The 14,625-nt window shown below is 45.0% G+C and overlaps 1 protein-coding gene across 8 annotated transcripts in view; it reads left to right on the top strand.

Annotated features, from left to right (window-relative positions):
- MAP7D3 (MAP7 domain containing 3) overlaps nucleotides 1–13,579 on the top strand; it is a 58,917-nt gene extending 45,338 nt beyond the window's left edge. For 2 of the 8 annotated variants that reach the window (XM_045051153.1, XM_045051150.1), the window contains 11 exons: nucleotides 60–688; nucleotides 1,248–1,375; nucleotides 1,647–1,852; nucleotides 3,570–3,699; nucleotides 5,104–5,236; nucleotides 6,449–6,553; nucleotides 7,549–7,602; nucleotides 8,810–8,912; nucleotides 9,991–10,189; nucleotides 11,087–11,132; nucleotides 12,175–13,579. In XM_045051153.1, coding sequence (XP_044907088.1) covers nucleotides 60–688; nucleotides 1,248–1,375; nucleotides 1,647–1,852; nucleotides 3,570–3,699; nucleotides 5,104–5,236; nucleotides 6,449–6,553; nucleotides 7,549–7,602; nucleotides 8,810–8,912; nucleotides 9,991–10,189; nucleotides 11,087–11,132; nucleotides 12,175–12,324 — 1,883 coding nt within the window. In that variant the 3' untranslated portion in view covers nucleotides 12,325–13,579. The remainder of the gene's footprint in view (nucleotides 1–59; nucleotides 689–1,247; nucleotides 1,376–1,646; nucleotides 1,853–3,569; nucleotides 3,700–5,103; nucleotides 5,237–6,448; nucleotides 6,554–7,548; nucleotides 7,603–8,809; nucleotides 8,913–9,990; nucleotides 10,190–11,086; nucleotides 11,133–12,174) is intronic. The other 6 variants (XM_045051154.1, XM_045051152.1, XM_045051151.1 and 3 more) reach the window with 6 other exon arrangements.
- Nucleotides 13,580–14,625: the final 1,046 nt, after the last annotated feature.

Raw genomic sequence — 14,625 nt, 5'->3', positions numbered from 1 at the left:
TGCCTTGTTGTCAGGTTGCTAAGTGTAGAGAATTTCATTCTGTCCTCATTCACCCACAGGCAACCGCTATCCTGTACTACAGTATGTGACCACGCCCCTGCGTGGCCATAGCAGTGATGAATTGAAGAATACCATAGTGCTTCGCAAGTCAGCAGTGGCTGTGCCTCCCCAGGAGAAAGTGGGAGCACTCCCCAAGGCGAAGGTGGAAGCGCCCCCCAAGGCGAGCACGAGTATGGAAGTGGCCTCCAATGTGAATGTGGGAGCGATCCCCAAGGTGAGTGTGGAAGTGGACCCCGAGGCGAACATGGAGGCGGCCCCCGAGGTGAATGAAGCAACCCCCCAGGCAAGCATGGAAGGGTCCCCTGAAGGGAGTGTGGAAGCATCAGTTCAAGCAGGTGCGGAAGCACTCCCTGATAGCGTGGAAACATCCCCGGAAGTGAGCGTGGACATGTCCCTCGAGGTGAGCGTGGACCCATCCCCCGAGGTGAGCATGGACTCGTCTCTTGAGATGAGCACGGATGCGTCCCCTGATGGGAGCATGCAAGTGTCATCTGAAGCAAGCGTGGAGGCATCTACCAAGGCTGGTATGGCAGCATCCCCCAAGGCTAGTGTGGAAACGCTCCCCGAAGAGAGTGTGGAAGCATCCCCCGAGGCCTTCCTGGAGGTGAGCGTGGAAACATCTTCCAAGGTGAAAGTGAGAGATTTTCCACAGGTTTATTAAGTGCCTTTGATTGCCCAATTTTCTGTTAAAATCTGTGTGTTTAGTTGTGTAGGTCATGATAGGTCAAGTTTCACAACATAAGCAAGTTCTTAGATAGTATTCTGCAATACTAGGATAAGCCACTTTAATGATTTAAAATGATGATACTCGTTGTACCAGTTTCCCCTCAAAGCTGGAATATTAGTTTTTAGTAGAAAGGAGGAAGTATAACTGTTACAGGAACTATTTCTAAACTGAAGAAAAGTTCAAGAAGAAATATTACAAACCTTTAGTTAGGATTTAGAAATAGAATCAGGTTTTGAAGGGAAAGATTTGTTTTTAATTATTTCTGTGAACTTCTTGAAATTCGTAATCTGAATTGTTAGTCTAGAAGAACATATCTGTGTCTAATTCTCATGCTTGAAAAGCTCCTTTTAAGGAGCTAAAATTGTATTATATATTCAGGGTATGTTGGTCTTAAAAAGGCAAGCCAGCTGCAGAAAGGTAAATGCTGATCTCTTAATCTGACTGTATTGGCTCTGCTCAGAAACCAGAAATGGACAAACAGGCCTCCAACCCTGGTACAAAGAAGCGCCCATCGTCACACATACCATGTTATAAATGGCCATCTTCTCCTGCAAGTGGGTGGCGCCCACCCTCTCCCATCAGTGTTAAGTAAGTAGCTTAATTGCAACTGTTCCTGATCGGTGTTTTACCAGGATAAATGTCACATCAATGTTTCATAAAGGAAATAATGGTAGTATGCATTGTAAATAGGAAAAAATCTTCAAAAATGGACTAACTTCTGTTAGAAAATATCTCCTAGTACCAAGACATTATATTTTATGAAATGGCACATTATAAACTAATGTGTTTACTTTATTTGTACACATATCTACTACAAAACCGTATCCAACTTCCCCCACTAATGGTTACTTTTTCTCAGCAGGCAAATGCAGAAGAATCGCCCCCCGTCCCCATCACCTGTCAGGTCAAAACAGTCACAACCTTCCCTTTGTTACAAAGTAATTCCTGTTCAGCGTAACCTACTTGCGCAAAATGTGTTAGGTACTCTTGGAAAGAGAAGAGAAGCAGTTCCTAAAACCACTAGCAGCTCTGAAGCTGTGAGCCAAAAGCAGACGGTCTGTGAAGGTAAGTTCCTTCACTGAGAAGTTTATTTTGGCAACACGGGAAGTCTTAAGGTAGTTAGAAATGGTCACCTTTGTTTTATTCCCCAATTCTGAGAACTTCAGGGTGTAAGCTTTCTTTTGATGAAGAGAATTTAGCCAGTCATTGGCACACTGCTTACTTTTCCTTGCCAGAGCTTCTTCCCCCCACCCCCTTGTTGCGGAAAATCCATTTTTGGAACTAATGTTAAAAGTACTGATTAGATGAGTGCATTGCTGTAGGTGATCCCCTAGGGGTCCCTTCCAGCTTTGATAGTGGATGGTTCTGTGAATGGCCCTAAGGTATTGTCCATCTTTGGGGAGAGCACATCTGGCCATATGTGGCTGAGTGGATTTCCATCAGGAGCTGAAGGTCCGTTTCCACACATACACCATAACGTGTCTGAGCAGTATGTGGGTTCCTAAAAGTCCCATATTGGCATTTTGCCTGTGACATGTTCTTAATGTCCATAGACATTACTTTATTTTATTTTATTTTACTTTGTTTTTTTGCCATTATTTAATTTTAAGTACACTAGTAAATTTTGCTTTTTGAAGGAATTCCACAGTGATTTCTTTATGACAGGAATAATAATTTTATTGCAAATTATTCATTCCTGATGTCTTAAGATCCTCATTTTCATATGTTATTTACTTATTTATTTTTAAAGTGATTTATTTTGAGAGAGTGAGAGCGCTTGGGAGGGGCAGAAAGAGAAGGAGAGAGAGAGAATCCCAATGTGGGGATTCGAGAGAAGCCCCGATGTGGGGCTTGAACTCATGAACCACGAGATCTTGACCTGAGCTGAAATCAAGAGTCAGATGCTTAACTGACTGATCCATCCAGGCACACCCCAATATGTGATTTATTTAAAATAGTCATCACATGGGGCGTCTGGGTGGCTCAGTCGGTTGAGCATCCAGCTTCAGCTCAGGTCATGATCTCACAGTTTGTGGGTTCGAGCCCCGCGTCGGGCTCTGTGCTGACAGCTCGGAGCCTGCTTCGGATTCTGTGTCTCCCCCTCTCTCTGCTCCTCCCCCGCTCATGCTCTGTCTCTCTCTCTCTCTCCTTCAAAAATAAATAAAAACATTAAAAAAAATTAAAAAAAATAGTCATCACATGGACTGAAACATTACAGCATGCCCCCATGTGGTCACCTTATTTTACTGATAGTCTTGGTTTCTTTGGTTATGTAGTTAGCCACTTTATGACCAATCAAATATAATAATTCACTATTACCAACATTCATTTAAACAGTAGTTATTTAGTGAAAATTATGCACAAATTTCAAAATGTATGCTGGGTATGTTCTTGTCTAGTCAAGTATTTGTATACTTCATATAGACTGGGCATAAGTTTGTCTTCCTCTGTGTTCAGTGCGTCTTAATCTTTTTTCCCATAGGGTCATTTTAGTTAGGTCACTCTCAAAACAGCTAAACCAAAGTGGGAGTACATTATTTTGGAGCAAGGGGATGTTAAAAAGAAACAGACTGCTACTTCTGTTATTGGGAACGGGATTGAGGTTTTGAACAAAATCTGTTCTTTTGATCACTTACTTACAGATTGCATGTTATTGATAAAATCTGGACCACGTATATATTGAGTTTTTAATATTGTTGGTTGTCTCGCACCTCTTTATTGGGCTTAGAGGTATGAAGTTCCCTAAGCTAACTGTTTTGCATGTTGTGTTGATTTCAACTAGAGCCTAGTAGTAAAAGCACACCAGGGACTATGAATGCTGAGGAGGCAACAAAAATTTTGGCAGAGAAACGGCGCCTTGCTCGTGAACAAAGAGAAAAAGAAGAAAGACTACAAAAGGAAACAGAGGAAAGGTAGGTACCCTCAGGTTAAATGTATTATAAATAATATGAAAAATCAACGAGTAACTGACTTTTTCTTTACTGTGAATCAGAAGTGACTCCTTGCCTTCAGAACAAATGTAGCAGAGAGGATGCTGGTGTGTAGGTAGATGGTATAGTTGTCCTTAGTATCTGTGCATCATGTGTCATTAAGTTGTACCGTAAAGATGCTTGAGACCAGAACTTGTGTCGGGGTCCCATATCTCGGCAGGAACACCTGGGTGATCATGCCAGACTGTTTCGGTTGGCATTCATTGGAGTCCACCCCTTTGTTTCAAAACTCTTTTGTAACTTTAGAATTTGTAAGCCTGGAAAGTATACTTCCTCATGTTTTGCTAGAGGTGCTTTCCAGTGACCTTTGTGACGCCTGAATCTCCTCAGTCATTGCTGGAAGGCTTTCCTGTGAGCAGCAAACCTCATGTACAGTTGTGTTCATTCTGATTCCATCTCAAGGTTTCTTTACCCTCAGTCTTAGAGCGCAAGAGGGGGAAGGGCAGAGGGAGGGAGAGAGGGAGAGAATCTTCTCCATACTCAGCGTGGAGCCTGATGTGGGGCTCGATCCTGTGACCCTGGGATCATGACCTGAGCCAAAAGCAAGAGTCAGATGCTCAACCAACTGAGCCACCCAGGCACCCCAACCCTCACTCTTGAAGCTCACTTGATTTAGGGCTCTGGGATATAAACCTACCTACTGCCTGTGAAGAATAATTACAGTCCTGAGTTGTTTTTTAAGTGGTAAGTATTTGAAATGCAGTCACATGCTTTCAGTGTACTTTAAATGAGTTTGGAAGAAAGGAGAAGGGGATGTTGTGAGTAGCAAAAACTGTTAACTGGAAGGCCATCATTCATCACTCCATGTAAACAGCTAATTTAATGTTTTAAAACCCCTGCATACCCATCATTGTGGATGGGGGCTTTCCCCTGGGCACCACCAGACCCTCCTTTAAATTACATATGTGTAAATAAGGCCTTTTGGAGGGTCCCATGTGTCTAAAATAGTTAAGGAATGTTTTTCTTTCTCTCATTTTAGAATGCAGAGTGGCCCATTATTTGATAGAAATCTTTCTACTCCCAAGAGCTGGTTTCCCACATTTAAAAAGGGTGAAATTGGGCAAATTTTGTACAGTAACAACACAGAAAATGTAGCGAATCTGGTGTAAAAATGTAAGTTGTGTTCCTATACACAAGCAGTTCCACTATAAAAGTGCACGTCCAGGGTCACCTGGCTGACTCGGTGGAGCATGTGACTCTTAATTTCAGGGTCATTTCAAGCCCCGCATTGGGTACAGAGGTGACTGAAAAGCATGTACTGCTGCAACCTCTGTGTGGTAGAGACCGAGACAAATACTAAGAATTGTTTAAATATTGTGTCATTAGGAAGGTGAAGGAAATGGCAGAGAAAGGAGTTGACACCCAAGGAGAAGAGTTCTCAAAACTCGAAGATGGACAAAGACGCGATGAAATGAAGAAAGGATGTACAGATCCGGAAGACCAGAAAGTGCTGCTACAGGTTTGCTGTATCCACTCTATCGGCGGGTGACCAGGTTCTAAAATTCAGTGGAAGCCCGAGGCAGCCTTTGTCCAAGAAAAGGGAGGACCAGATGCAGGCTTCTCTGGCTGCATTTTTCCAGCACAGTCTAGCCATTGCTCGGTGCTGCTGCAGGTCATTCTCAGCCACCCTTGGCACAATCCTAGAAGATTCTCCAAGTGCAACTGAAGCAGAAAGCAGCAAATTATAGATTTAGTAGTGTTTTATTTTGTCTACATAAACAACATTGCAGCTTGGCTTCAGAAAATCAAATTGCTCACAGATTAAATGTCCTAAGTGAGTTTTTCTGACCCTGCATTCTGTGGCAACACTCACAGCCGCACTCCAGACACACTTCCAGCACAGATGATAAAAAGTACGAATACCTCTAAAAGTTCAAAGCCCTCCATGGGGCGCCTGTGTGGCTCAGTGGGTTAAATGTCCAACTCTTGATTTCAGCTCAGGTCCTGATCTCACGGTTCATGGGATTGGGCCTCGTGTCGGTCTCTACACTGACAGTGAGGAGCCTGCTTGGGATTTTCTCACTCCCTGGCTCTCTGCCCCTCCCCCACTCAAGTGCATGCTCTCTCTCAAAATAAACTTTAACAAAATTTAGAAAAGAATAAAGTCCTCCAATTCTCCAATAATGTCTCACCCATGCAAATTCAAATCACTAGGTAAATAAATCCACAAACTGAGCTCAGACTGTACTCAGTTTGAATTATTAACATAGTCCACTTTATATTCCATTTTTAGCCTATCCCTTAGTAAAATCAGGTATATGTTACATAAATGACTGTGTGTGTTCGCATTCCTCAAGAACTACCTTTAAGGATCCTTTTGGTGCTTTTGAAAGGCGTAAGACTTTTCAGCTCCTGTTGCTGTGTTCATGGATAGCTACATAATCACATACTTTCAAACTATAGTGGCCTGGTAACCACTAATGATAACCCTGGGTCCTGGAGGGGACTGACATGGCTTCTAAATCCTCAAGATAATAGCCTAGTTTTGTGCATTTTAGCTAATGCTTTGAAAATTGGTAATTCATGAATGTTGTGCATATAGGTACTGTCAGTCAAAAGGTTACATTCTTTTATGCCAGATAACATTTTACTATTTAACTTTTTCAACTGATGTTCTTGGTTATCACTGATATATTGAGATCAAAATGGTATTTTTATACAAATTTTCTAGAAGGGGGACACCAAAATAAAAGCTGATGAGGAGGCTGACAAACGCAAGAAGGAGCACGAGAGAATTATGTTACAGAATTTGCAGGAGAGATTAGAAAGAAAAAAGGTACTGTTTCTGTTTTGGGAGTTTGGTTCTTTTTAGAAAAATGTTGGGCACATGATATCAAAACGTGTTCTTCAAAAATCACAAATAAGTGGTACGCTAGCCTCTGGTGGTTTTCCCACTAGAACTCTCTAATCCAAGGATCTCACCCTTCCTGCATAGAAGGGTCTTCTCTTACCATACCTCTCCATCATGGACCACTGGTGACCATTACAGTGACATCTCCATATTCACTGACCTCTGGAAATGGAGTTCGTTTGAATAGAATCACTCCAGTCATTGGGAGGGGTTGATGGAAGTTAGTGTCTTCTAAACTAGGCTGGAAATTGCAGCAGCTTGAGCAAAGGAAACAGAAGGGTGCAGGCTTCTCTGAAAGGCCAATACACAGGCTGTTTGTAAGGTAGGGCCTCCCTTTGTGCAACTTAATTGGCTCGTCTGGGAGCAGAGAAGGCCCCGGCCCAGGCTGCAAGGCCTCTGTTGAGAGATGGAGGTCGCCCTGAGGAGGCCAGGGAGCTACAGTTCTCCTCACCTTCAGGGAAGGAAGTGTGCACCAGGGAGAAATTTCCCTCCTGGGTGTGCGCTCTTTCCAGCAAGAAAGTTCTGATTGTGTCGCATCAGTGGGGTGCAGTCTTTTCATTAATATCTGCTTCACTCGTGGTCTGTTCAGACTAAAGTACATTAAAAAGTCCTCACTGGTTTGCAGCAATACATGCTTAGTTTAAGTAATGGGTGTCTAAGTCTATGAACTTTGGAGTGAGAAGTCATTGGATCTGTGTGTTAGGATAGCTAGTACCCACTCAAGACATTTTCTGGACCGACTGAAACTGGGATTGGAAGGATTCTGGTGGCCGCCGTAGGGTCTCTTGTCTGCTAAGTCTGTGGCTTGGGAGCAGTCAACTGACACTGTCCACTTATGGGAAACAGAAGTAATCAACTTCTTCAGGACCACTGTTTTGTTTTTAATCTATTTTCGTGTTTGAATTTTTATTTTCCTTTAGAGAATTGAGGAAATTATGAAGCGGACAAGAAAGACATATTCAAATACCTCACAGGTAGTCTATGCGTTCCTGCCAGCGGTGCCTAAGAATTCCTGTTGCTTCACCTTCTTGCCGACTTTTTCATTCTTGCCAGTCTGGTGGTAATTAAAGTATCACACTCGCATGTCTCTGATTAAATATTAAAGAGGTTGAGCATGTTCTCCTATCTTTAGCTGTCATGTTTTTTCTTGTGTGAGATGCTTATTCAGGTCTCTGCCCAAAACTTTTGGGTTGATTTGTCTTTTTCTCACTTGTAGTTCTTAAAATGTGGATGCCACTACTTTCTTGCTTATATGGACTGCATATATCTTCTCTCAGTTTATTTGTGGCGTGTCTTAATGCTGTCTTCTATTGGATAGAAGTTCTTAATTTGCACACTATTGAATCTATTAATATTTTTTGATGATTAATGGAGTCGAGTGCCTTTTCATCTGCTTTTTGGCCATTTGAAGATCTGCTTTGGTGAAGCGCCTTATCAAGTCCCTTGCCCATGTTTCTGTTTGGCGGCTGGCCTCTTTCTTACTGATGTGTAGGAGTTTTTACCTGCTCGAGTTATGAGCCCTGTCAATGTGTAGGTATTGCTGTAGTTCCCCTCGTACTCTCAGAATGCCTTTTGCTGAAGAAGTTCATTTTAGTGAGCTCAGATTCAGTGGTTTTTTTTTTTCATTTATGGTAATTTTTTTCATTTATGGTATGCTTTTTGGGGGTCTATCTCTATACCCCAGCATCCTGTCTTTTGATGCATCTAAGACCCCTTTCCTCCAGAGTCTGTGCCCTTTACCCTTTGTGCAACAAGATTGATATTTTGGTTGTTTACAGTTCCCCAGCATGGTCATCCATATCCTGAAAATTCAGAATAGAAATGTCATTTCTGGAAAGTGCAGGGAGTCACCATCTGAAAGATCATTTAGCCCACTGGCTCAAGCAGCAGCCAAGAACTTTTTTTAGCTATTTATCAATCGTCCCTTCCTTGGCTTAGTTAGGGCTCGGAGCACACAGAGAAGCCACATGCCAGCCCAAAGCATTGTTCCTTGGCTCCCACTCTTGAGTGTCTTTCCCTGAGAGACACAACTAGGGCCACTCTTTGGGGCCAAAGAGTTTAGATTTTTTATCTCTTAATTAAAATTAGGCAGCAGTCCGGCATGAAATCTGTTTTCTTTGAAATAACCAAGTCAGGATAATGGAAGATTAGATGTAACCATGACTTCTTTTCTCATCGTAGGCTGCAGAAACATTCGGTGACAACACATATGAGGAGGACGAAGCAGATGATGAGGATGAGTCAGAAAGCGACGATGACTCCTTCGATGACCTACATCCATCAGGTTTGCTTGCCTTTTGAGTTCTGTTCGTCACCATTTAAGAGTTAACTGCCTGGGTTCATCCAGGGGCTCCTCTGCTTCTGAGCTGTGTGGCTTTGGGCAACTTACTGAACCTCTCTGTACTCAGTCTTCCTACCTGAAAAAGGGGAAGTGAATGTTCTCTTCCTAGTGTAGCACGAGACTGCAATGGGATGATCCATGTAGTGCTAAGAGCACCTGACACGTAGGAAACTCTCAATAAAGGCTGCTACAGCAGCGACTGTTCTTGTTTTGCAGGTTGTGCCATTACAGTGTAGGTGGTAGCTCGTAACTGAATGTGAGGGTTACGAGCATGTCACAGCTCAGGGCCTCACATGGCATCCATGACTGATGACAGGTGGAATGCCACTTTCCACCTCACTGAGAAAAATAGGATTCCTGTCGTGATCCGAGTGTTCTCTGAAATGTATGGCTGATTCCCTTCTGAGTAGGAACCACTTTATGGCAGCAGTACTAGGAACTCGAGAGAACACTGTTGTCCACGTTTTACCCCACAAGTGGATATGAACACGCAAGTCAGGCGTTCTGGGTACCAGGGATACAGACAGGAGGAGGTGTGGCCCCCGGAGAGCCTGTGGGGAGAGAGACGTAGGAGCAGACGGTGACCCTGCCACAAGCTGGCCAGCCCGAATACGGTGAGCAGTAGGAGCAGGGCCAGGTGTAGGGTCAGCTCAGGGCGCTGAGGAAAGCTGAAGGTGGAGGGAGCCCTGGCATCAAGACTAAAAGAACAGGCGGGGTTGGCGAGGTGGGCAGTCAGGAGGAGGGGTAAGAAGCATGCTGCCTGCTGCCCTCTGCCCTCTGGCCTGTCTTGCCCGGCAGAGGAAAGAGGGCAAGTTCCTTAGAGGTGGCCCCTTTGTTGTTTGAGGCCAGAGTGGGCCTGTGTGCCGGGTGGCGGCTTACACCCCAGAATACTGCTGCATGGCTCTTCCTCCTGCCTTTATGTGGCCGGCCGTACTCCGGCCCGGCAGGATCATGGCCTTTGCCTCTTGTTGTCTGCATTGTTGAAACTCCAGTTTTAATCTTCTTCCTTTCTTTTTCCAAGCCTTTATAAATGGCATGGATTCATCCACAAAATTCAAAACACATTTTAAAAACATGAAGAAGAACACTCCCAAGCTGGTGTTTTTAGACGCCACTTCTGGCCAAGTCCATAGAGAGACAAAAACATTTTTTAATGGCGACATGAAAACCTTCAGACAAAAAAGTGCGAAAAACCCTTTGACTCAGGCGAAGGGTACCAGGTGAGTCCAGTGAGCCTATCAGAATACACTCGGTGGGAGTCCTACATGAGATTAGTGACTGAGGTCTTAGTTTGTACCAAGCACGGTGTCAAGCACTTCCAGAAACAAAGTAATCCCCACAGCAGCCTTGCTAGGCAAGGGTTATCATCTTCACTTTTACAGACGAGGAAACTGAGGCACGGAGAGATTACAGGTCTTAGTTGCCCAACATCCCACCGTTAAAGGGCAGAGCCCACATTCAAACTAGATACATCTGACTCTAAGCTGTGCTTTTGTGCACACTGGTTAGCATTTTCTCATAAAATCAGGGAAGGGGGGGCACTGAGTGACTGCTGTATACCAGGCATCTTTTGCTGCTTATTTTAATTCTCATTGTGACTCTGAGTTCAGTATTGATGTCATTTTACATACGGGGAAACTGAGGGTCAGAAGTTTGGTTGGAAGAGTGGGAACAGATTCTTGGAAGGGAAGGCTCCCTGGGGATTCCCTAAAGAGACACTGAACCTTCAGGGCCCGTGGGAACACGATGGGCTGAGAGGCGCAGTGTCGGGCCAGCACGAGCGCTGGAGCTAGGAGAGCCACGTTCGTCCTCACTGCACTGCATGGTTGTGTCTCAGGTCAGAGTGAAGTAGGGATGGGGCTTCTGCATCCCTGCACATGCAGCTGCTCTTAGCCCTGCTTAGTGTTTGCTGAACCCTAGGACTTTGCAGGACACAATTTGGAAACCAGTGTGGTCTGTGATCTCCAGGGTCCCTTCCAGCCTTCCTATTCTAGGATTCTGAAGGTTAAGTTACTTCCAAGGCATTTCTTAGAAGTTAATTAAAGGATAAAGCTGCTTTCAGGACACAGCCTTGGTTCTGGGACAGTCAGGATTCTAACCCAAACCTCTCTTTCCAGACCGTCCAGCAAAAGAATGAGCAGCCGAGCAACAAAAACCAGAAAGGCAAGTGAAACCAGCAACACCGTGGGACCTAACAAAAGTGTACATCCAGAGGCACAGGAGTGGATCTGTGACAAGATTGTTGACATCAGAGATGAGGCAGAGGCACTCATGTCCAGTATCCCTCCTGATAGCCGAAAATACCACCTGAAAGGTTCCATCACATTCCATCAAAGTCCCCAGATGCCTTTAAATGACGAGAAAAACAAATGTGTACCTCCTCTATTGGGTAAGGCCTCATCCTGTCTTCACACTGTTTGAAAGGCAGTTGGCCGTGAACCCTCCTGCTTTGGCTTTTCCAGGGCTTTCTTGGCACCTTGTAACTTCGGAGGTGAGACGGGAGACCGTGGTGGATCCAAACACTAGGTTGATCTCAAAGAGCTTCCATTAAGTTGGTTTTGAGAGATGGGGCGCCTGGGTGCCTCAGTCGGTTAAGCATCGGACTTCGGCTTAGGTCATGATCTCACGGTTTGTGGGTTCGAGCCCCATGTCAGGTTCTGCACTGAGAGTGTAGAGCCTGCTTGGGATCCTCTCTCCCACTGTCTTTCTCTCTGCCCCTACCCCACTTGCACTTTTTCTCTCTCTCAAAATAAATAAATACACTTAAAAACTTAAAACGTTGGTTTTGAGAGGGTAGATAACTTGATTTTAGTTTTTATGCCCCGAATTTCCTATCAGACATATAAAATAGGTTCTTTTCAGCCCCCAGTCCACAAGCTGCTTTACAGCATACAGGTAACCATTTAGGGCAGAGGTTAGTGAGGCCTTTGGAATTAGTCTCTCTCTCACCCTGAATTTCCAAAACGAAAAGGCCTTTGCTTTTCTTTCCTCAAGAAGCTGTCTTTGAAATTGAGAGGCAGCTTGGGCCTATTTGGGAGTTGGAGTCATGGGGAGTATTTAGTACAAGGGCACCAGTGTGTCAGCAACTTGGATTGGGGAGGGGGTTGCCAAGGGTCCCGGGGCCCACCCCGAAGGGAGGCTGAGGCCCAGTGGCTGTGCAACCAGCATCTTCTCTAATCTTTCTTTTCTTTTTCCCTCTGGTCAGACATGTAAACCTCGTGCAGCCCAGAGGAAGATTCATCCTCCGCTCTGGATTTCAATTGCTAGGCCCATCTCCCCACATTTCTCTGCCTCTGACTTGAACCTGGCCAAGAAAATGACCATCCAAGAAGGAGAAAAACATCAGTCACCTTAACACGTGTCTCAAAAGATGCTCATACCACCTTGATTCTTGCCCACAGCAAGGGTTTTGAGTAAAGACCTGCTTTTGTTTGTCTGTAGAAACCTCCGCTGTCTTGTTCTTGTTTTCCAGCCGGTATGTGTGAGTGTATACACCAAGGGTGCCTTTTTATCAAGTGGTAACTCTTGAGTTTCTAAACCAAGGAGTAATTTTCTCTCTTAAAATAATGCTTATTCTGTTTAACAGTTACATTACTTTAACAATTCAAAGCTGACATTTGATCTCATAGACGACTTGATGGGGGGTGCGAGGAACTCAGGATTGCTCACAAGAGCTTTGCTAGATTGTTTATAATGAACGGGAGGTTGCAAAATATAGTTATAAGTTCCATGTTACCGTTATGTATGTTTTTAGCTCTGCCATCACCGGAGTGCACAGGCCCCGGCACTCCCAAATGCCAGGGGTCCTAGAAAGTGTCGTCTTGGGACAGTTTAGCACCTTTCGTGCTTATCATCAGTCTTACCTTTTGAAGTGCACGGGGGGTTTATTTCCAAAAACGTGCACTGTTTTTATTGTGCCTGCAGCACTATGTGGCTGTTGTGTGGTGGGGCACGTGTCATCCCCCCAGTGGATTTTGGCGCGCCATCTTTTTCTCCTCGTGCTCTCCAGTCCTGCCTTCGGTCTGCGCTCAGCCTTGGCACGTGGAGCCGGACTTGCTCGGCCTTCTCTAACCACTGGCTGCAAGTGAGTACAAGAGCAGGGCCATTCTTTCTTTGGTCGCCGTGATAGATAGGCGCGCGTGCGCGTGCACACACACACGTACACATTTGCACACACGTTTGCATGCATGTGCGCACACACACGCACACTGGGATAGCTTCCTGAAATCCATCAAATTCTGCTTAAACCAGCAACTAAAACTTGAATGCACAATAGTTGTCCTACTGCTGATGAGTTTTGTAGTGAATCACAAAGTTTCAAGCAGGCCCATGTTCCTTTCTAGCCACCGGTCTTGGATTAAAGGAAAGAATTATTCTTTCCGATTCCTTAGTTCTTTGCCATTCAGCGTACTGTACCAGTGTTACAGATAGAGCTTGGTGCCTTAGATTTGAAAACTATTTTTATACACTAGCTCTTTCATGAAGAAGGCAGAGACAATCATCCTAACAAATGAGTTTCTGGTATTTTTCTGCACAAATGTCACATGTTGGAACACTCCGTTATTCTTCTGTTCATATGTGTGCTCTGTGAAATAAACTTTGCAAATAAAGCAAGTCTTCTTTTCACTATAATAACAAAAAAATATTGTTGCGTGGTGTAAAGGTGACCCCAATTGTTAACCAAGCTTTGAACACGGGCAAGAGGCAGTTCAATAAAAGGTAAGCAAATCCTCTGATGCTCCCTTTCAGCCACTTGGTGACTTGGTAGAGCTCCACTCCTGGGACATTAGATGTGAATTTTCAAATTCTGCACCTATTTCCAGGGCTCATTACTCTGGCCAGTGGTGGCTCTTTCTTCTACTTGAGGCCAGTAGTTCTCAACCATCTGTTTACTATGGTGAAATTCACAACATGTCCCAGTCTGGTGGCATTTAGTGCATGCACGGTGTTGTGCAACCACCACCTGTACCTGGTTCTAGAACGTTTATCTCCTCCTCAGAAAACCTGTACCCTTTAAACATTCACTCCCCACCCCTCTCCCCCAGCCCCTTCAGGGGCATCGCTTTTGGTGCCTGCCATGGCGGGGAACACTTGACATCTTTGAGTGAGTGCACGCGCGGGCAGTGATTGTGCTTCTCTCCACATCTGTTCGTGACCTTGCTGTTCCTGTACACAGCTAAAACGGATGTTCGGATCTGCCTGTAAGTGTTTAGCTTTCAATCTTGAAACGCGTTCTGGTCTGTTAGGTTTTTTGATCGGGCGAGGTCCTTGTTTACAGTCTGTGGGGTCTGGCGCTTAGGAGATGGTGGCAGCCACCCCCACTTCCCGTTCCGTATTGTTGGGCTCCGCATCGGAGCTGTTGAAGCAGGATGTCGTGTGGTGTGCACACAACCCGAAACGTGGCCAAAGCTCCCTGTCTACAGCTCCGAGGTGGTGGCCGCCGGCATAGCCTTACCCCCTTGCCGTGGGCTGGTGCCCGGGCCTGTTAGGGGACAGGGTTGCTTCAAGTTTCCTTTCCTCTCTGGGTAGTCTCTTGGCATGTCTCCCCCTGACAGGTCCCTAACTTCTGCCAGCGGGTTCTGTGTATGAGCATGTCTCCTACGCCTGTGTCATCTTGCACAGGTACGAAGCCTTCGAACAGCTCTGACCCCTGGCA

The sequence above is a fragment of the Felis catus genome, chromosome X, assembly GCF_018350175.1.
Source record: "Felis catus isolate Fca126 chromosome X, F.catus_Fca126_mat1.0, whole genome shotgun sequence".
NCBI lineage: Eukaryota > Metazoa > Chordata > Mammalia > Carnivora > Felidae > Felis > Felis catus.
Note: the sequence above shows the minus strand (reverse complement) of the source record. Positions and strands in the feature narration are given on the sequence as shown.